Source organism: Hakea prostrata, chromosome 10, assembly GCF_041222555.1.
Source record: "Hakea prostrata isolate BN-2017 chromosome 10, UWA_Hpros_2, whole genome shotgun sequence".
In the NCBI taxonomy this organism is placed as follows: Eukaryota; Viridiplantae; Streptophyta; class Magnoliopsida; order Proteales; family Proteaceae; genus Hakea; species Hakea prostrata.
Genome location: NC_142609.1, coordinates 48,109,057 through 48,130,598, shown reverse-complemented (window position 1 = coordinate 48,130,598; position 21,542 = coordinate 48,109,057). Strand labels below are relative to the sequence as shown.

Genomic DNA, 21,542 nt, shown 5'->3' with positions numbered 1-21,542 from the left:
TCATTTTGATTTTTTTATGGATTAGGATTACACATTCTAATATAAAAAATAAAAAACTTTATCTCCTTGCCATTTTCCAGGGAAAGCATATAACCAGCACTAGTGATTTTTCTAACACCATTGAAATGTTATAGAATAATGGAATCTCTTTCAGGGTGAAGTCTTCTCCGGAACGAACAAATGGGAGACAGGCATGGGAGGAGCAAAACTTGAGGGAGACCATCAAACCATCTCTTTCCTCTCGAGTACTGATTCTCTTCTTCAAACAAGCTAGAGATTCCCTGGCTAGTCCACACAGTAAAGGCTTTGGTTGATATAAAAATCAATCATCTTAAACAGAGACATTTCGCTCGATTCAAAGGCTTGTAGAGTGGCAGCTTACGCTCTCAGTCTTGTTTTTTATTGACAATCTTCGTCTTCATCACTGTATCGCGGGTCTCGTAGAACCCTTCTTGAAGTGTCATTTAGAGGGAAAATCCTCATGGATTCTCAGGTTCTGGTCGCTCTCGCTCTGTCTCTTGTCGGAGGATTGAGCACGTCGATAGGTATGAAAAGCCCATGTTTTCTGCGTTTATTCAAATAAATGGTTTGTTTTAGGTTGTATTTAGATAATTGGGAATTTCATTTGTTTCTTGTGTTGTGGTTGTGTTTACGACATTGGATGATTAGATTCCTAGGTGATTAATTACCCCCAACCACCTCTCTTTCTTCTTCGTCGTCGTATTCTCTCTCTGTGGATAGTCAGCAACGTTGCTTGATTGCGTCTTTAATGTTTCCACGGATTATTTGATGGGTTTGCTGTTGGTTTGCTTATTGTTCTCTTGAACTTGTATGAATGGCTTCCAGGTGCCCCCCCCCCCCCCTCTCTGTATCACCAACCTCCTTTTTGTGTTCGGTAATTTATCTTAAAGAGAAACGGGAAAATGGTGGCACTAGCCTTTTTTTTTCCCAACAAACCCAACAACTAACTGATTGTTCGTTTGACACCTAGGATGTTCAGTGCAAAGAACTTAAGTATTTATGCTGTCCTAAGTTGAAGCTTCTACTAACCATATCTACACCATATACAAAGCATATTAAAATGTATCTTACCGGTACCTGTTTGGTCCTAATCCACTCGAAGAAATTTAGTTCATCATCTTTCTGTCACCCTTCCATATTCTTGAACTGTCATGGCCCCACGAATTAGTAAGCAAGTGGCTCCTAAGAGGGCAGTCTACCCCAGGATTTTGTTGGAGCCTAGAGTCAGAACCCCTGTGTTGTCTGGGGGGTATCGCAGAGGGCCCCAGCAAAGAGCCAAAGAATCAACTCCATGAGCTTCTTAGCGGCTTTACAATTAGCCTGATTTAGTACCAGCTTGTGGTCGAGCTTATTACAAAGCTTTTGGGGCACAAGTGTGCATCAATGCACTTCATTTTCCCTTTATGTTAATGGTACAATATATTGAGGTCCGGGCCATCCTGCTGCAAGGATTTTATTCTTAATGTGTCAAGGTAAAACATAATAAACCAACACTTCTTACAGGGTTCATACTTGCTTATATATACATAGTGTGCTTGTTTGTCTCCTTATTATGGTGTTTTACTGAATGTTGTGCTAAGGATTGTGTCTTGTGGGATAATCTTTCATGTATAAATAACGAATGCATTTTGGCTGCTACAGTTGCCTGAAATTATTCATGGACTCTCTTTGGTAGTTATGACATCTGATTGTGAGTTTCAACTTCTGGAACAGGTGCACTTGTTGTAATTCTTAATCCAACTCCCAATCTGAAGATGCTTGGCCTCTTACAGGTGATGCTTTGGTTTTATCACTCCACTCTTTAGTAAAACATATGCTCTGTTTATCTAGAATTGACAGTTACTTAAAGTGGATATATTTTAGACAGGCACTGTTTTCTGGTAAAATTGGCTTATCTACTCCATAAAGGATATTCATCCATAGTTTCCCTATTTGATACTTGATAGTTTTAAGTCTGAACATATGTTCGTAGAGTTTTTCTTTCTTTATCCTTTGTATTTTTATTTTTTGATGAATTACAGCTTGACCGATAAAGAAGATAGCATAAAATCACATGAGACATAGAAAAACTATTTAGAACAAAAGATTGCCTATCACTCTGATGCATCACAACATGCATACACTTGCTTTGGTTCCACCCTTCCACAATTGTTTCTGCTTAAGAATTGCTACTACAGTACCACAATATCGTGAGAGATAAAGTTAATGGTAAATTAGTTTTCCCCATAAGGTGAGATCGTTCATGGGCCATCTGATTCTGATGAATGAAGCTGCTACATCAGTGTAACTTTCTTCAGCTTCAATAGATTTTTTTTCCTGGAGTTCTTATAAAATGCGTTTGATTGCAGTCAAATAACTATTTAGAAAAGCATTACCACTGATCCAAAAGTTAATGGTAAATTAGTTTTCCCCATAAGGTGAAATCGTTCATGGACCATCTGATTCTGATGAATGAAGCTGCTACATCAGTGTAACTTTCTTCAGCTTCGATAGTTTTTTTTTTTCTTCTAGAGTTCTCATAAAATGCATTTGATTGCAGTCAAATAACTAGTTAGAAAAGCATTACCACTGATCCTGTATTATTTTTGTCATCATTTTCTCGGCAACATCTTAATTACCATCATTGTCAGCCTTATCTTCATCATTGTTTTACCATTGTTATCGTTTTCATGCGGCATTATTGTCATACTCATAGCGTCAGCATTGTCACCAGTGCATGAAGTCTGACATTGTACAGATGTACACCTTTAAGTAACTTTCCTAAACATCTTGATACCAATGGCTTCATGTGGAGACTGACACCATACATAAAACAATATCTAAATAGCTTAGCTAAACATCTGAATACAATGATATCTGCATGCAGGGCTTTGCTGCCGGTCTTATGCTGAGTATTTCCTTCTTTGACTTGGCACATAATGCTTTGAACTCCATTGGCTTCCTGAAAGGAAATCTTTGGGTAAGATAAACTTCCAGGTTATTGCTAATTAAACAGCTTACAGTTGGGGCATGACTTATTCATATTTATTTTATTACTTAGGTGTAAGTAAATGTGGTCATGCAGTTCTTTGCAGGTGTTATATTCTTTGCTATTGTTGCAAATTTTATCCCCGAACCAGCCGTTGCTCCAAGTACACATGTAAGAAGTAAAAAGGTTTGTTCCACCCTTTGTCCCTTATAACCTTATTGTTATATCTACCTATGCATGTAGGCACATTTGGAAGTCGTGTTTGTCAGTTATGTTTCTGATGTTTTAATTTAGTATTTCTGAGAATATCAGAAAAATGATGATGATGATGGAGGTAAGGATCTGATGAAAAAGCGTCGACGCCAAGTTCTATTCAGTGGAATTATTACAGCAATAGGTATGTAGAACATTATATTCCAGTGCCATTAACTCTCTCCCCTGTTATTTTGCAAAACTGATAGTGATTCTGTTGCATCTATCAGTGGGATTCTTAGGTAACCATAACATCGATAAGGCTAGGTGCCTGGCACAGTATCTGCTGTGGAAATTGTAGTTGCTTAGGTAGAAAACAGAAATGTCACTGAGTTGTCTCATCAACAATTTTTGTGGAAAATGAAATCTCCTGTTCATGTTGATGCATATCACTTGGTACTTGTTTGTTGTTTGAGGCTTTGAGCACTCTATATGTACTACTTGAATAACTGCTACCATGCTTTTGGATCATTCAAAATTAATGGTGTTGAATCTAGTAGAAGTACAGAAAGTTACTGTGGATAATGGATTTACACCTCTCTGGATACTTTTAATTATTTTTTTCCTTGAAGATAAGTTCTCACACACCTGATATTATATTTTATCACTCTATATTTAGATAACCTGTTATTTAAAATTTTGGAGTATTATTATTATTTCTGTTTAATTCTTTGCATTCAGTAACTTTCTCTTGGGTACTTAATGCTTCTTTGTGCTGAAGGTTGTTCTTGAAGAATTACTCTTGCCATTTTATTCTGGGAAGTTTTTTAGTAAGTAATTACATTTTGATGACACGATAAATGTACAGGATATAAATTTAACTCAATAGTTTGCCAAAATTGTGGATGCTGGAAAACTTGGAAGAACTAGAGAACATTTGGTATCTCCAGTAGTAAAACAAAGTTAACAAACCTCAATGCATACTTTTACGTTCCTTATCCCTTTAGACTCATTATAAACTTAAAAAGAAATCAAGTAAAAGTTCTGAATTTTGCTGTTTCTCTATTGTGGAGCTTTTGGGACTTACACTTGGGTTCTAGTTCTTCTGTTACCATCTAATAAAAGCCATTGTTTAATGTTTATAAAAATGAGAAAGAAAGAGGATTAGAAGATACAAAAAGCAAAAATCTTTCATAAGGGTGTCAATTTAAGACAAAAATCACAGCCAAAGTGAACCAAACTGAATTAACTTGGTTTGGTTTTGCTTTTGAAATCTGAAATCTTTCATTGATTTGGTTTCTGTTTCATGATTGAAATTGTTAAACTGAACCAAGCTACCCATTTTCAAACCAAAAAACTCATATATATTTTTAATGTTTTAATTAACCTGGATGATAAATTTTGTTCCAAATAAGTTTTGTGGATTATAGCTGTAGCGAACAAGGGGTTCCTTCTGTTATAAATATGTAACAAGCTTGCCCAATCATCTAAAGTAGGGTCCTTACCAACTACAAACCAGTGTCAAAACCGAATAAGGAACCAAATAAAAACTGAACCAGAACTGTGTCAGTTCAGTTCTGGTTTGGGAACCAAATCTCCTACTTTGTTTCAGTTTCCACATATCTTGTACCCAACTGAAACTAGACCGGGAAACTGAAAGAAAGGGGGGGGGGGGGGAACCAAACTGATTGACACCCATAGTCCTTCCTATATCACGGTAAAAACTTCTACTTGAAATTTTATGCTGCAAACTAAGTGAACACATAATAATATCTGTACAAACCGACAACATAGGTTCAGGAATGTAGTTTATGCCAATTGGCCATTCTATATGTGTAAATAAAGATGTTACAGCCTTACAGGTCAGCCTTTGTGCTATTGAACATATGTGAAGAATTAGACAAAAGTGTCTGTTTGATGGAGGAAAATGGATAAAGGTCATACCTAGTGCACAATGTTCCCCCATTGAGCAAGGTTTGGGGAGGGTGGGTTAGTTAAATGTGTGTGGAGGACCCATGTAAAGTGGGGTGTGGAACATGAAGGGAATGAAATTATGGGAAAAATGAAATTGTGGGCTCACTTCTTTTTACTTTCTTCTAGTAAATTGTCCTGAATTTAGTAATTTCATGGTTATTTTCTAAAATTTATCTGTCAAGTAGGCAGCAGATATGTTTTAATAATTGAAATAAATAATGCACTTATGCTGGGAGAGGAGGATCTCCTTGCGGCTTGGTGCAATTATGGAAGCTTATGTCATAATATTGATCTATTCCTCCTTTTCTTAGCCATACACATATGATTACTCCATTTGTGGTGAAATGTGTTTTTCCTCTACTGTGTTTACAAAGATGTCTAGCTTGAATAGCATGTCAAATTTTAATTGTATGTATGTGTATGTTCCCGATTGTCATATAATTTTGTGTAATGGATTGATGGGTGCATTAGGCTGGTGGTTGAGAACTCAACCCACTCTTCTCCTGAAAGCTGTTCTTTATTCTTTTCCTTTCCATTTTGGATCTTTCTTATGTGGTACTTCTTATAAGCTGCAGGAATAAGCTTGCACAATTTTCCGGAGGGAATGGCAGTATTCCTTGGATCAATGAAGGTGCTTCCTAAGTTCTGTCTTGAAACTGCACCCCCAAGTGATATGCAATGGTTTAACATGGTCCTTCTTTGTTTATTTGATACAATACTTTTCTCTTTATGTGGTCTTACTGATGACTTAATGCAATTTTTAAATCCTTCACATTTGATAGATTGACAACCTGTTTAGCATTACAATATATGATTATTCATTCATTTTTTTTAAAGGGTATTTCATCTCTACCTTATCCTGTTTGTGCGTATACAAGGGGTGTTTGTTATACTTAATTTCCTTTTCGTGTTAATTGGTGAACTAATCAGAGTTGATCTAGGGAGGAATAGCAAAGAGCCTCGAGTTGTGATTTGTAGTTTCTATCAATGAAAGATCCAGTATCCCAGCTTGCTTTTTTTTTCAGGCTGAAGATCTAGTATAACAATTTGGTGGCATCACATAATTATATCCAAGATTCTTTTATTTTTGGATGAATAAGTATATCCAATATTCTTTGTAAAAATATATTAATTATTTTCCCAATATTACACCTGCCAGTTGTAATATGTTTGCTCCTTATTGTGACCAATGACCCACACTATCGACCGCAATCATTGTTTGCCCTAACAATAAACTTGATCTTAAAAGACTTCTACTAAAGAATCAAAGTTAATGTGCTTTAGAGAAGAGTCTTTTCAGATCTTTATTATTCCACTAAACGTTGCTTTGACGTCTAGTTGTACTCCATAATGAGTGTGTTTCTGCATTTTTACCTTTGAATAACCATGTTTCACATATGCTAATGGTAATTCAATTTTGATGTTTGTTGAATGTTTTTTTAGGGACTTCATGTTGGTCTTAACTTAGCCTTGGCTATTGCTTTGCACAACATCCCAGAGGTACCTACTGATGTTGACCTTTCTCTGAACCATGTGATGGTAGCAAGTTGTTCCTGAATAGCTTCTGCTTCTCTTTCTCAAAAAATTTTTTTTGGTGGTTCACATTAATCTTCTGGTATCATTTTCTTTTCACTAACTGCAGGCAGCAATATAGTGTGGTGATTTTTTTTTGTTATTACAGTTGAAAACATTCTTCACAGAAAATACAGCAAAAAAGGGAATACACATTATTGTAATTTCCATTATGTTAAGCCCTTTCAGATTGTTATCACAGACTGCTATAATAAGTGAAAAATGCTTCAATAGATTTAACTAAAGAATATATAATTCCTTCAGAATGCTAGAGGCCTGAGGTGCCATGGTGTTTTTGCTCGATATCCATAATTATGCATGGAACAATTCTTTCTTGGAAAATCCAGCCATAGTTTCAAGCAAGCCATATTACTTGATTAAAGTATCATATTGTTTGTATTTGTGACATTTTCAGGCTCTTTAAAGTTTATTTTTGCTTCTTTGGGGTTTCTAAGACCCATTGACCCTGCATTTGATAAAATGGGTGCTCTTTTGAATCATTTACATATTTGAACTATTTAGATCTTACACTCATTAGGATTAGAAGTCCTTAAGAGATACTGCACCCTCTTCCAGAATTTCTCTAATTGAATGTACATTCTGATGGTCCATGCCTGAGAAATTTCACACATTTTTGTACTAAAAATGTAGGATCTGCTGAATATTATGACATATCAGTTAATCTTGATGATACAATGGAAGTATGTTTTTATATTTTTGGGAAATATAGAAAAAGACTTTTAGAATAATACTACCATGGGATAGTTGTGGATCCTATTGTAAACAATATCTGCAAACAAATCCAATGGAATAAGTTAACTTTGGTTCTAAAGATACTTTAACAATATATATAAAATGAAATTTGTATTGGGCTATTGGGTTTCATACCAATACTGTTTTGATTGCTACAATCTACTAATAATACTTAAGAAACCAACTCACCCCTGATTTTGGTTATATAACTTCTTCAGGTTTTTTATTTTTATTTTTTATCTTTTCAGGGTGTTGCTGTAGCATTACCTATCTATTTTGCAACCCAGAGGTAATGCTTTCTTAAATATAATATTGCCTCAAAATTTTTGAATGGCATTGGTGGCGTAGTGAATGAGAGTAAGACTAAGAAATCAATTATTTTCTCTTGTGAACAATCAATTGGGTCTTGGTGCATTTTTGTAAATGTTCCAGAAAATTTTCAGTTGTTTGAGATTAAGATACTTCAAATTTTCTATTGGGGAAAATTAATGAGTGATATTGAGATTTGATCGTACCTCACTTCCTTTGTTTTTTTCCATTGTTCTCTTACTCTTTTTTTTTCTTCTTTCCGATTGTTTTCTTTCTTTCCTTGGTTCTCTTACTCTTTTTTTCCCCATTGTCTTCTTTTTTTCCATTGTTTTCTTACTTTCTTTTTCTTTTTTAAATCTCAGATAAGACTTGAATTTTTTTTGGGGGTGAGGTTGAGTTGAATTTATCCCATTATTGAATGAAAGGTGTCAGAATGAAACCATCATGAAAGTCTTTCTGGTTTTTCCATGAGAATGTAAATGCAGTTCGTCTTGGGGTTTTTATCTATCATGAGATGGCTTGAAGATTTGGCAATGAACCAAGTCCTATATCTTATGTTGTATCATATTTAAATGGCTGCTTTGTCTACACGTCACAGTAAATGGCAGGCCTTCAAGTTGGCGACTCTTTCAGGTTTGGCTGAGCCCCTTGGGGTGGTTATTGTAGGTAAGCCTCTCTCTATCTTATAGTTACTTCTGCTAGAGTTCCTGACTCAAACATCCTGCTACTTTATGGAGATTTTACTTTGTAAACCCTTACCTAACAAAGAAATTTCAAGAATATCTAGTTGCTTGAGATGTTTGATTTGTGTGATCTAACATCCTTGTGTTTCTAGCCCCACTAGGTGTCTCCCAAGGAAAGTTAGGCATCTTATCTTGGCCTTTGTTCAGACTTCAGAGCTACTCACACAAATGTGTGTAAAACGCTGTCTAATGGATGTGCTAGATTCAATAGTTAGTTCAAATGGTTATCAAGGCATTGTCTAGGCGTCCAGGTTCCTTGGGCGCCTTGCTCGTGTTGCCACCTTGGTAACTGTGGTTAGTCACATATCTGGCTGTCTATTGATTTCTGCCCTAGGGGACCACATAGCTCCAATTTGTCAGATGATAAATTCCTGTTCAGATTGCACATATTTACCTGATTTCCATGCCTATGCCAAAAATAGATTTACAATTTTTTTAAATTTTCACGAATGTCTCATGGATATCTCAGTATTCTAAGGAACCCCTCTCTTTCCTCAAGTGGGATTTGTCTGTAGAAGCCAAGACAAATGATTATTTAACTTGTGATAATCATGGTAATGACTTATTTCCACCAAAGTTTTAACTGATTTGCATGCATATGACACAAATTTCTGATTACTACAATTTACATGAATGTCTCAGTATATATGGGAATTAGAAATCATCTACTGACACAGGTTTTGTCAAATCCCTTTATAGATACTAGAGAAATTGTTAAGCTAATTTTTTTCTTTCTCTGGTTACTTGCAGCTTACTTATTTCCAAGCAGTCTAAGCCCTGAAATTCTCGAGGGCCTGCTAGGCTCAGGTTTGATTTACAATCCATGATACATTCTTTCTTGTCATTATACAAGAACTAATTATGTTACCAAGTCTTCTTTTCCTTTACAAATCTATTTTATACCCATGCAGTTGGCGGGGTAATGGCTTTTCTCACTTTGCATGAAATGCTGCCTTTGGCATTTGATTATGCGGGACAGAAGCAAGCAGTCAAGGCTGTGTTCCTTGGAATGGCTTTCATGTCTGCAAGGTAATCCTGTTCATTTTGCAATGGTTCATAATCCATATCTTACTCTCTCATATACCTACGTGTTCCTTATTTTATAAACTTCTTATTTGCATGTCTGTCATGAGTCATCACAACATCTTCTGCTAAAGCATAGTGTACTTTCCAAATGTTAATTTTGCGTTAATACAATCAGAACCAAGGGAGGGGTTCAGCAGTTTTTGCTATAGTTTTAGAAGGCTGATCAAGAGTATGACCTTATTGTCATCATAGACATTAGGAATATTGGATGGGGGACTTGCTTGTCAACAGAAACAGTTACCATTCTAGATAGATTTCTTTTTTCTGAAGCAGCCTCTAAGAAAGCAGGGGTGAGACTGCATAAATTATGACCCTCCCTAGACTCCAAATTAACGTGAGTCTTGTGCAGTGGCTAAACCCTTCACTATAGATTTTTATGTCATACCAATGTAGTTTGCTTTGTGCTGGTTTATGTTTCTTGGTTCTTTGGCTTTGTGCTGGTTTGTGTCTTGGTTCTTCCTAATTTGCACCACGTTTATGCTTACTCATTTCCTGCTTTTTATGCAGCCTGTATTTTCTTGAACTCAGCTTGCCCCACGACATGAGCTTATAAAAGAATGGTTGTTCCTCCCTACATAACCTTTTCACATTTCAAAACAATCTACTTCGGAGGCTGTTGATGCGTTCAGAACTATTCCTCGTCTCCCCTCCTGTGATCACTTAGAGCTTCCATGATGCACAATGTTGTCTTCTTATGACAAAACTGATTAAGTGGCATCTGTAAGGAAATTTAGTTCACCACCTGCTGCCTGCACTATACACCAAAGCACCCACCCTTGAAAAACAGAGAGGAAAAAATAGTATGCTTGTACATCCTGTATGTAAATGATCAGGTGCCAATTTCCTTTAATTCTGCTCAATAAGCACAATGGTTTAAATGCCCTCGTTTTCAATTGATTGACAAGCATTATTAAAATGGCTTTCCTCCTCTATATAGAGTTCTTATATTTGGCAGTGTTTGTCTTCCAATGAAACCAACTGTTTATCTTCTGTATGGAATTTTAATTTCTTGACTCCTGCCTTAACTATACCTAAGAGAGAGAAAGATTGTTAATCTATTGTATCATTATTATGCTACAATGGTTCAAATTACCCTCATTGTCAAATGATGAAGAATCATTTATGTTTTAATCGCCAGTCTTCAAGTTTAAAGTCATGATTCCATGAATCAAGGACTTCTGAAAATTCAGCCATGATAAACTGACCTTTCTATTACTTTCGATTTTTCGATGTGTCATAGAGATGTTCTTGTTGGATATTAATACTTGTATTGTCCAAGTTATGTTCTTAAATTTGACAGCATATGCCATGCTGGACAGTAGAACCCATCTTTCTTTCCTTTTTACCTAGGTTCAAACTGAAGATCTGGTAGTAGTTCTTTTGCTGGTGGTAGTAGTTCTTTTGCTGGATGGACCTCTTCCTACTTCAGCTAGATATAGTTGAGTGTATCCTAAACATTCATTTCAAAGGTAATTAGAGAGGCATAATCCAAAACCTGAAAATTTCCCATGAAGTTCTGAAAATTGAAAATTTCAAGTTAGCCACAATGAAAAGATACATGTTATCTTCTCAAAACTGTGCTTCTTTGTAGGGTTTTGAGTTAATGTATTGGATTTGGAGTGGGGGTTCTCAATGTATTTTTGGTAAACTATTCCATTCAATTACAGATAAGGATTACATGTTTGGTAAGTTTCCATTCCCTCTGATTGTCGGTTGATGATTGGTTCTGGTTCATCAGGAAAAAAAGAAAGATAAGTAAAGCAGATAGAGAGATTGCAAATGATAGGAAGTTTCAAATTTATCTGCAGTTACCAAGTTGCTGCAAATACTTAAGGGATTTTAGCTGTATGATGTGAAAATTGTCCCCAAACACTCCCAGAAAGTAAATGGAAAGAGTTCTTGTGAATGTATTTTGTACCAGTTAGCCCATGGCCAAAAGGCTGACATACTCTCTCTTAGTTTTTTGCTGACATATTATCTTTCATTCCTCTGCTGTTCTTTTTCCCTCATATGGTCATATGTAAGAGCTGTGATGTGATGATAACAAGGTTGGAATGCTTTCACATTCCTGTCTTTTGGGCTCCATCTCTTTGTAAGTACTTTGTTGACATGCCATGTGCAATACAAGAAGGTATCAACATAACAGAAATCTGTAAACAGAAAATAGAATACAAACAATATATTGCAGAAACTCATGCACCAACAGCATGGGCATAGTCCACATCAGAGCCTGCCAGGCAGACTTACTTTACTTCTAGACAGGGTAGTCCAAGATATAATTCTGTTTCTTTGTGATTGAAAGAGGAGTAGCCTATCTCAATTACTTCTACATTGTCTTCTTTGAGAATGTAAGAATAATGGGCTGTGATTGCTTCTATCTCCTAATGAATTCATGGTATTAAAGTTGTCTTGTCCTACCTTTTCTCCATTGGAGAAAAAAAGTAAGCTTTTGATTAGATTCTCACAAAGTTGGATGAGAGGATGGATATTGGCAGCAGAGGAAGGTAACAGGTCCAACACTAAAGCAAAAGAGAAGGAAAGTGTTTCATCAGCCAAAAGAGAGAAAAAAGGAGAAGGAAAAAATTTTCCCTGTTAAACTTTATTGGGAAGAGGAACCGTTGAACAACTTGCTAGAGAGACCCAGCCCACCATGGATTGATTAAATGTACACGTAAAAAGCCAGCTAAAGTTACCTCTAAGGCCCCAACAGAATCTATGAAAGAGAGTTATGAGCCAAAACTGAGTGCAATCCTTAATGGCTAAGTATGACACTCAAATCACAACAGCTTTCTCTGTGTCTCATCATATTTTGAAGCCTCAAAATCTATAGAGACAAAATGATGGCAACCCACTTGGTTCAACCATCTGAGGATTACGACTGATTAGTCGATGATTTTCGTCCGTTCATCGGATAAAAATTCACCCGTAATTCGTTGATTGGATCATCAGAAAGTAGATATTGTTCCATAGGTTGGGTCCTTATCTGTATGATTATAAATGACTGTTTGTGTTGATTTCAATTCAATGGTTCAACTAGTAATCAACATTGAATGCTTTAAACCATTGGCTTCTAAGGACTAGTCAAATCCTCTGTCAACTGTTACACCTAATTTGCACATCACTCATTTAGACCCACTAAGGTTTTGAAGATGAAGCAAATACCTAAAAGAGAAATTGGTGGAGACATTTTGTGTCATAATAATGTTAGATGGAAAACAGAGTATTGTTTGATCTACATCATAGTCGAGTCGACAATTAACCTCCCTCTCTTCTGTTTTAGGGTTCATAACTGTAGTCTTTAGAAGACAAGGAGATTGATTTGGGACCCAGAATTCTGTTTACTGTTTCCAAGTACAGAGAGAGATGTTTCTTCATCAGGTCTTAACTATAGTTAGTTTACCAATCTACAATATTTTCAGTGGAAGAAAGACAAAAGAAAACCATTTAGAGGTTTTTCTTTTGTAATGAATAGGATAATTTTCCTACATTGAAACATACATATTCCATATGGGCTTTTGATCTGAATGGGCTATGTAGTCTTGGCCCAGAATCAATCCAGAGTTTGCACTTTGGTGGTAAATCATGGTCTTTCATGACCAACACCAGGCCCAAATTGGAGAATGTCAAATCCAACCGGACCGAATCATCGGGGGAATCACGGCCGGGCCGAAACGAACCTTAAGTGTAGAAGGAAACTGGTTGGACCGCTTAAACTGAGGACCAGGTGAAACCTAACCAAACGAACCAGACCATACATCCTGCTTTGAGAAGGAAAAAAAGTAAGGTAGCGTTTGTTTAAAGAATTCAAAGTGGGAAAAAGTAAAAAATTTTCATGAAATTCACTTTGGAAATATGGAATCTAGGGAGAAAGAGATGTGGACCACTTAGAACCCAGTGCCATAGATCTTCTTCTTCTTTAAAGCTCGAGAATGGACGAAAGCATGAGGTGACAGTGATTAGATGTTTCCATCTCCTCTATCACTTACCTGCTTCACAACGATTGTACAGTTGATGAACAGTTGATTGATGGCAACGTTGACCAAGCCAATCAATCAGACGGTAGATGATAGAGAATAGAATACTAGGGGGAGTACACGCTTACATGGTGTCTCAGGCTCTCAGCTATCAATGTCTTTTTCCAATGTGATGTTTTCCACGTTTACGGCTTTCTTGGCTTTTCCATCTAATCAATCAATTCTGGGAAGTATTTTCTGTTTGGCAAAAACAAGAGAAAAACCAACCTCTGGAAAGTAGCTTGGTCAATGGTCATGGTAGGGGAATCTAGTTCTGAGCAAGGGTATTAATAGCTGAGCAACAAACCCTAAACCGTTAAATTGGAACTCTCTACTTCTTTTCCAATGCTTGACCACAACGCCACCAGCTCTATCCGATTTTATCATCAAACATTGCTCAATTGACTAGTATTTTTTAATGAAGAGGTTATGGTCTTATGGATATGATGCTTCATGTAGTATATGCATCCTAGAACATTTCGAAATTTTCCCAGTTCAACAACGGTCAAATTTTTTGTAAGACCAAAACCAAAATTGATACAGTATGACCAAAAGGTGACATGCAAAATATGCAAAATGTTACTAAGGATAAGAATTTGCATAGAAGAAATTATTTATTTATTGTAAATTTGTCAAGTCCCAATGTATTTATTGTCATCAAATTAGGTTGAACACCAAATGATCTATAGCACTTTTTTTTTGTGTACAAAAAAGCTTTATTAATCCGGAGATGAGATATTAATATGTCACTAAAAAGTGTTGGTTTTAACCACTAGGGGTATCACATTAGGGGGGATATGGGGTGTTTGGGGGGGGTTACCTTCCTTGCATATTGTGGGGGGGGGGGGGGGGGGGGGGGGGGGGGGGGGGGGGGGGGGGGGGGGGGGGGGGGGGGGGGGGGGGGGGGGGGGGGGGGGGGGGGGGGTTTTTGGGGGGGTTTTTTTAAAAGGGGGGGGGGGGGGGGGCCGGGTCAAACTCTACTTTATCGACATTTAGAGATGAACTATATCCCTAATCGATGGTGAAAAATTATAAATAAGGGAAGCATAGATCTATACCTTGACGGATAGAACACCAAATTCTAAAACCCTAAAGGAAGGTGAGAATCACGAGGAGATGAGGATATTTTTCTTGCAAAAGCTCTTCTACTTGTGAATTTGAGTGGTTGGTGGGTCCAGATGATGGGTGTCCCATCCAACCGTGTAGATAGATGCTGTAGGGACACTAGCTAGTGGCCTAGAGAGCCTAGTGATTGTAATAATAGGGCACGGGGAATTGTTCTGATCTGAAAGGAGAGGGTTCAGTAGTGGAGGGAGTACGGTTTTTCCAGACTTCCCACTGAATGACAGGTTGACATCAAAGTGATGTTAATGTTATATGAGAACAGAACAGAACAGGCCGTAGATAGATGGGTTTCGCATATAAGGGATATGGCCTTTATTCCATCTGTCCCCATGACTCCAAACAAGCCCCAACACAAGCAAACTGAATGGTTCACTCTGGTTCATTCATTTTTTCTCACTAGATTCTGGATTTTCAAAAAGTTGTTTTTTAAAACTTAAAAAAACTGATGATCCCTCTTTTAAATTGGGAGGAGAGCCCTACTGCCACTTTGCTCCTTTTGTTAACCTTTCTAACTAACCCTACTGATTCACCCAACTCTCCCAACAACCCTAGAAATTCCAAAAGGCTCATCTTACAGCAAGACCAACCGGCCCGATCGACCGGTTCTTGGTTCAGTTTGGGTATTTCAAGGGCACAATGATTTTCACTACCTTGTATGAATCTTCTGCCTTGATTTTTTATAGATAAGATTGTGAACCACTATATATTTTTGGCACAATTATGGGAATAGAGGTCCTTCCATCATTTTGTTTTTATTGGAATAAGGGAATGTTTAGGATTTGGGACCACAAGAATGGTACTTAGGTTAGGGACCCAATGACTCATTGTGTTTAAAGGACCATAATTACTTGGTTTGCCTGATTCAAACTCAAACTTGTTCATAATTTGTCGTATTCAAATGGACCGTGCGGCAAGTGTTCACATTACTTTGTTTCGGACCAAGAGACTGTGTAACCATTGTTCACACTACTTTTGTTTCAGACCCAACCTGAGTCTCTTATCAAACCAATCCTGTGTGTAAGAATAAACACCAAGAAATCATGAGCATAAAATAGAAAAAAACTGAAAGAACACAAAGATTTAATGTCATTCACACACCAACGCGTTGTACTACATCCATGGTAAAAACTTTCACTATGTATTGCAATGTAGGTCTCTCTACCAATCGTCAAAATTGCATTACAAAATCTCACACAAAAACCCTTGAAGGGAAAATCTTAAATCATACAGTGACTCCATAAAAGAACATTGGATACATATTTGTAAAGTTTTAATTAGGTATACAGGTCGAGCCATCAAACCCTTTGCTTCCAACACAAATATCAAGAATCAGGGTCATTCAAATTGCATACCAAAATATGTCAGTGTAGGTTCGCTTTTGAAGTCCAGTATAAGAATTCAGGTCACACAAAACACTCTCTTATCATAAAACATCAATATACAAGACGTGTGTCTCTTTATCCTCAACTATTAGTTTTATATATATTAGCCTTCTTGGATTCTATTGTACGAAAGCCTTCGACATAGGATCAAGGTCCGAAATGTTAGACTATGGCGTCGTGTCGGTGGTTGGCAACATCCCGACACGGCAACATTTCGCCGACATGTCGATGACTTTTGGCAAGATGTTGATGAAAATTCGACCCCTGCTTTTAAGGGTCATTTTGGCTTGAATTTTGTTGTGTAGCCTAATTTGAGGCCAATAAATACACTAGGAGCATTATTTTGGCCTAAAACATCACTTAATCTAAAGTTTTTGATTAGCACATGCTTGACTATATGCGGGCAAAACTGAAAGTTTGAAAAACTCATATAAACTAATGTGAACATGCAAAGAGAACACAAATACACAACTAGAGAAGAGAGTACTAAAGTCTACAATTCATTATAGAATTATGTTGAGTGGCTCATGCTTCAAGTTTTGTTGCCAACGGACACAGGGGTCCTGCTCTCAGTGAGCGGGTGGGGGTGTGGGGGTAGTGCCCCTGGAGCCTGTATAGGTTCTACATCACTTTGGCAAAAAATGAATGAAAAATCTATGAAAAATGAATGAAATTCTATTAAATATGGTGAATGTGGCGATATATTTCCGAAAAATCGACTTTTCACGATACATCGCCGATTTTTCAGCAATATATGGACGACATTTGGTGTATGTTGTGTTACTGGGGGAGTCATGTCGCTCCCTAGTGACAGTTGTGTCGGCAATATATCGCGGACACTTTATACTATGCATAGAATTCACCATTTTTTCAAGCCTCCCATACATGGCAATTCAGATTCTCCACAACAAAAAACACTTTAGGGGAAAAAAAAAAAAGAAAACCCTAACCTCAAAGGAAATTATACTGTTTGATAAATTGATGTTTGACCCAATGATCCACGACTTGACCTATGATGGAAGATGGTTTCGGTTTCAGCACATTGGCTGGAAAATAGATGGAGGTGATCAGCTTCGTGCTGGGCATATCTTTCATTTTCAAGTAAAGTACTTTTTCATCTTTTATTTAAGTGGACTGGGAACAAGGGCTTTCGAGGAAGCTGGTGAAGGAGCTCTTTTCCATCTTCTTTTCCTTTCTACTTCATTCTTTGATAAAATAAAGCTCTTTTCATCTTCATCTTATTTTTTGTTTCTGTAAAAGATATGATGGATTAGAGGCCCATCTCTGCAATGGACCCTATGATCCATAATTCACATGCACTTGACCAGTTGACCCACTTAATCTTCCCTTGCCTCTTCTACTAGTAACTTGGATTTGATTATTGTTCTAACACTGAAACCTCTTTATCCTCTAGGTCAAGCTACCAGTTTAGGAGTTCAAACATTATAAAGGAAAAGATCATTTATGTGGTGATCAAACTTGAGAAGCTGACTAATTAAGTACTTTTGTTTGAGAGCCATATATAAAAATTCTAGGGTAACTATCCAAAGTATCCCTTTGGTTCAAATTATTGAATTGAGGGCCAGGGCACAACTAAGAAACCATTGGGACCATGGTTCATATACTCCTATCAAGAAGGTGGGGGCTCACCTTTCCTTGAGGAGTTTTCCCAGTAGTGCTTGAGTCAAGGAAAGGAACCCATGTTCAAAAGCAATCTTTATTGCTCTTTGTTTGGTTAAAGTAAAAAATGGAAGTTCCCATGAAACTATGAACACTTTCTTTTTAGTGTAAGCAAAGAAATGAATGTAACTGGATAGATTCCAAAAACAAACTCCCAAAATATAATCATTCTAAATCAATTTATAAGTGTTTTTCTGCAATTAAATCATTCTCCAAACAGCTAGTTGTCTATAGATAGTTGAATCAAGTCCTGGAAGAATCTATACTTAGTATTACTTTCACATTGTAATTGAACTTTTCATTCAGTTCGTGCAGACATCATCTCTATAGAAAGAAAGAAAATGGTAGGAATTATTGCTTCATTTGCTTGAATCTATCTACTTTCATTTCTGTGGTAATTAGGTATATTTCAACCATAATTTTTGAACTGATTGTTGTTTTATAGGAGTTTTCAGTCACCTTTAATTATTTCTGTGTATGATATCTCAATTCATCTACAGTGGAAGTAGATTAAATAAATCTAGGAGATTCAATCAATGATGTGTTTCTTTTAGCCATGCTAGCTAGGGCATTGCATATTATCATGTATCTTTTCCCATGGTTCCACCAATCATATAATAATTGTCAGTTTATCATATAAGAGGAAGGTAGATCATTCTCACGCATGTATTGGATCCTTTACAATGTTTTTTGGTGGGATATCATAAATTTGTCTGTTCTTGCATTCAATATGAAATGCCACAGTAGGAGGCCTGCAGCTTCAGCTACAGCTACAAAGGGCTTTTGCCCTGGCTTCTGTAAACTTTTCATTTTTTTATCTGGCCCCACTTCAGTTTATGCCTTTCACTCCTCTCTTATTGGTGATAACCCTAGTTTTTATTTTTTGTGTTTTGGAATTTTCATCATATGATTAGTATTGTTGTCACCTAGTGTAGAGATGTAGCTTGGATAGGGATTTGAAACTTTCCATATGAGTTATGGGAAGAAAGACTCTATAGTCTTCTGGGTTGGCTGTCATCTTTGATGACTAATGTCAGGATTGTGCTGGGCAAGAATCCAATTTCTCTCTAGCGTCCAAAGGCTCCAAACAAAGACTGGCACGTAAAAGGTAGGGTTTGTTCTTCATGAAAATTATACGACCACAAAGTGATATATATCAAGTTGGCCCGCAAAAGGCACACAAGAAGACGAAGTTTTCTTCTGTTGATTTCCTCTTTCTATAATCTTGTTTTATTTTGTTACTGTAATTGCTTTTAGGGTTTTGGAGCGTGGGTTTCTTTAACTTTGATTTGGGTGTTGTTCTTTCATATAATCTTTTGCAAGTAGACCTTGATTTTATATCAGTTGGTCTCTCTCTCTCTTTCTCTCTTGAGTATGAAGTCTCTGCAATATTCTTTAACAAAGCAACCCAATTCCTACAACTTGGAGAATCTCCAGAACATCCAAAGCAAGACAACTTTAGCATAAGAAATGAATCAAAATCAAAGCATATGGTCAAGGATGATGTGATTACCAAAAAAAAAGGGTAAGGATGATGTTAATGATGAAAAGAGGTCATCCCTTGGCATAGTCCAAAAGAAGATTTTTTGGCTTTGCTCCTTTTCATTTATTTATTTATTCTTTTACTTTCCTCGGTTCAAAAGGTGATTATGGTCAAGATATCTTGCCTTTTTCCCTTCCTTTGCTTTTCCTTATTGGGTTCTTCTCAGACAACGCTATTGGTTTCACTGACCAATTACAACGCTTCACTTGGCAGAAAATAAATCCTTTTAGTGTTTCGGAGGGGTTAATATAAATATATATGTGCACGGTTGATGAGTTTCAGGTTTCAATTTCGATTACAGTTTTTAGTTGGAGATTTAGTTTCTCTTGGATCAAGAAAGAAACTTGCGATTCGAGCCAAAGAGAGACAAAGTTGTCTCCCGAGTGTTGGAATGTGAATAGAAAGGAGAGAATAAAATATTTACTTTTATAAGGGATGCTTTGTTATCCTTGACAATGTCATGACAATAGATTATAAAACACAACATGCAATTATAAAGTTAACCAAAAACCAAAAGAAAAAGAAAAATTGGTCTTGGAATGTTAAGTAGGGTGGGCTTACCTCAATTTGCATTCTCTTGTAAGTCTCACCTTCTAAACTCAACCCCACATACCCTCTACACCTCTTCTCTTTATTAGGAAAATGTCAACAGAATAGTGTGGATTGGTTTAAATTTATAGCTAAAATACAAAATCCTCTTTGAAAATTTTATATCTGTGATGTATTTAAGTATTACATCATATAGATTGCAGTGTACAGTGATGGTTGATTCGTGGGTTGTTCCAACACTTTGTCTGGAAATTAGAACAAAGAAACAAAATCTTCTTTAAGACAGGTATCTACATTCATTTTAAGTATTGATGCATAGACTGTTGTGTAGCCCAACCTTCGAACGGCACCAACAATTTGAATAACCAATGCCACCGGTGTGAATGCATGCAATTGGTTGATCTGGGTTTTTCGGCTTTATACTTAATTTTTGAGTTTTGTTTCCAAAATGAATGTGATTAAGGAACAGTAAGAGGGTGCACAGATACCTATAATTTTTTTTTATTTTTGGTAAGAGCTTCTACGTATTTCATTTCAGTGATCAAAAACATGATTTCTTATGCCTTGTGATCAAGTTGACTCAAGCTCAACGTCACAAGAAACGTACGAAGTTACATGAATTCAAACTACTCATACTGCTTGTAAAGTTGGAGAGCATTAAAACATTTCCCAGTTATTCTCTGTGAAGGTGAAGTGAGAGAAAACACTGTAGAAATTGATAGCACTGCAGTTACATTATTATCATCGTATTCATCAACGATATTGACTGTTCTGTAGAAATACTTAAAAAACTAATAGCAATTAAAGACTTGCCAAATGTTTACCTAGTTAGAAAGTGAAAATCCAAAAGCAGATACAGTTGAGAGAGAGAGACAGAGAGGGGGAGAGAGCAGTCAAAGGGAGCTATGGAAAAGTCTTGTCAATCCATCCATGAAACAGTCGTAGGGGTCCATCTGCAAGAGTTTGTACTGTAGAGGAGATCAGTGAATATCACAAATAAAACCAAACAAATGAATCTTGGGCTCCACTCTCTCTTTCTCTTCTCTTCTGTTCAGGGTTGAGCAAAGCTGCCTGGAAGATCCCATTCATATCCTTCAACCCTGTAAATCTCTTGTATATTTGGGACTGTTCTTGTTGCACCCTACCCTTCTGTTCTACTGTATTTTAAAAAACTCTTTTTCTCTCTGGGTGGCTTGGAAGCTAATCATTTGATTTGAATCCCCAAGCCTTAGTGAATCTCACATTGTATATGTTCAAAAGGCTGATTCACTTGCCGGTTGAAAAGCCTATCCCAACCACACTTGAACAGAATATCCATCTCAGCGGTCTTTATTCGTTATTCATGTTGCCAGTATCCGACCTACCCAGTTCAGGTTTTTGATTAAGAGAGAGAGAGAGAGAAAGACCCTTTTTGCTCGTATTAAGATTTTCCAACTGAAGAGCCTGGAGTGAATTAATGTTGATATATGTGCGTCTGAGCATATATGGATTCATGCATCTTACATATCCTACATGCATTTAAGAGAAATGAGAAGAACAACCATTAAAGCTACACATACGATTAATGAACTTGATGAGGCATTTCATCATTGATCTTTAATCGGTTGTTCGTACGTGCAACTGAGCATCATC

The 21,542-nt window shown here is 36.8% G+C and overlaps 1 protein-coding gene across 1 annotated transcript; it reads left to right on the top strand.

Moving 5' to 3' along the window:
• Positions 1–84: 84 nt before the first annotated feature.
• LOC149003596 (ZIP metal ion transporter family) lies at positions 85–10,807 on the top strand. Its single transcript, XM_089136987.1, has 12 exons — positions 85–545; positions 1,735–1,793; positions 2,888–2,980; positions 3,086–3,175; positions 3,302–3,386; positions 5,731–5,786; positions 6,599–6,655; positions 7,729–7,769; positions 8,388–8,455; positions 9,283–9,339; positions 9,444–9,561; positions 10,126–10,807. Exons 1-12 carry the CDS (start codon positions 482–484, stop codon positions 10,169–10,171), a joined length of 834 nt encoding a protein of 277 aa, XP_088993113.1. The 5' UTR covers positions 85–481; the 3' UTR covers positions 10,172–10,807.
• The last annotated feature ends 10,735 nt before the right edge of the window (positions 10,808–21,542 follow it).

What these genes read in the sequence shown, in the direction of transcription:
- LOC149003596 (XM_089136987.1), top strand. Translation starts at nt 482, where the DNA reads ATGGATTCTCAGGTTCTGGTCGCTCTCGCTCTGTCTCTTGTCGGAGGA. An exon ending in TCCTGAAAGGAAATCTTTGG is followed by an intron (nt 2,981 to 3,085) that starts GTAAGATAAACT and finishes GTGGTCATGCAG; the next exon opens with TTCTTTGCAGGTGTTATATT. An exon ending in CTTTGCACAACATCCCAGAG is followed by an intron (nt 6,656 to 7,728) that starts GTACCTACTGAT and finishes TTATCTTTTCAG; the next exon opens with GGTGTTGCTGTAGCATTACC.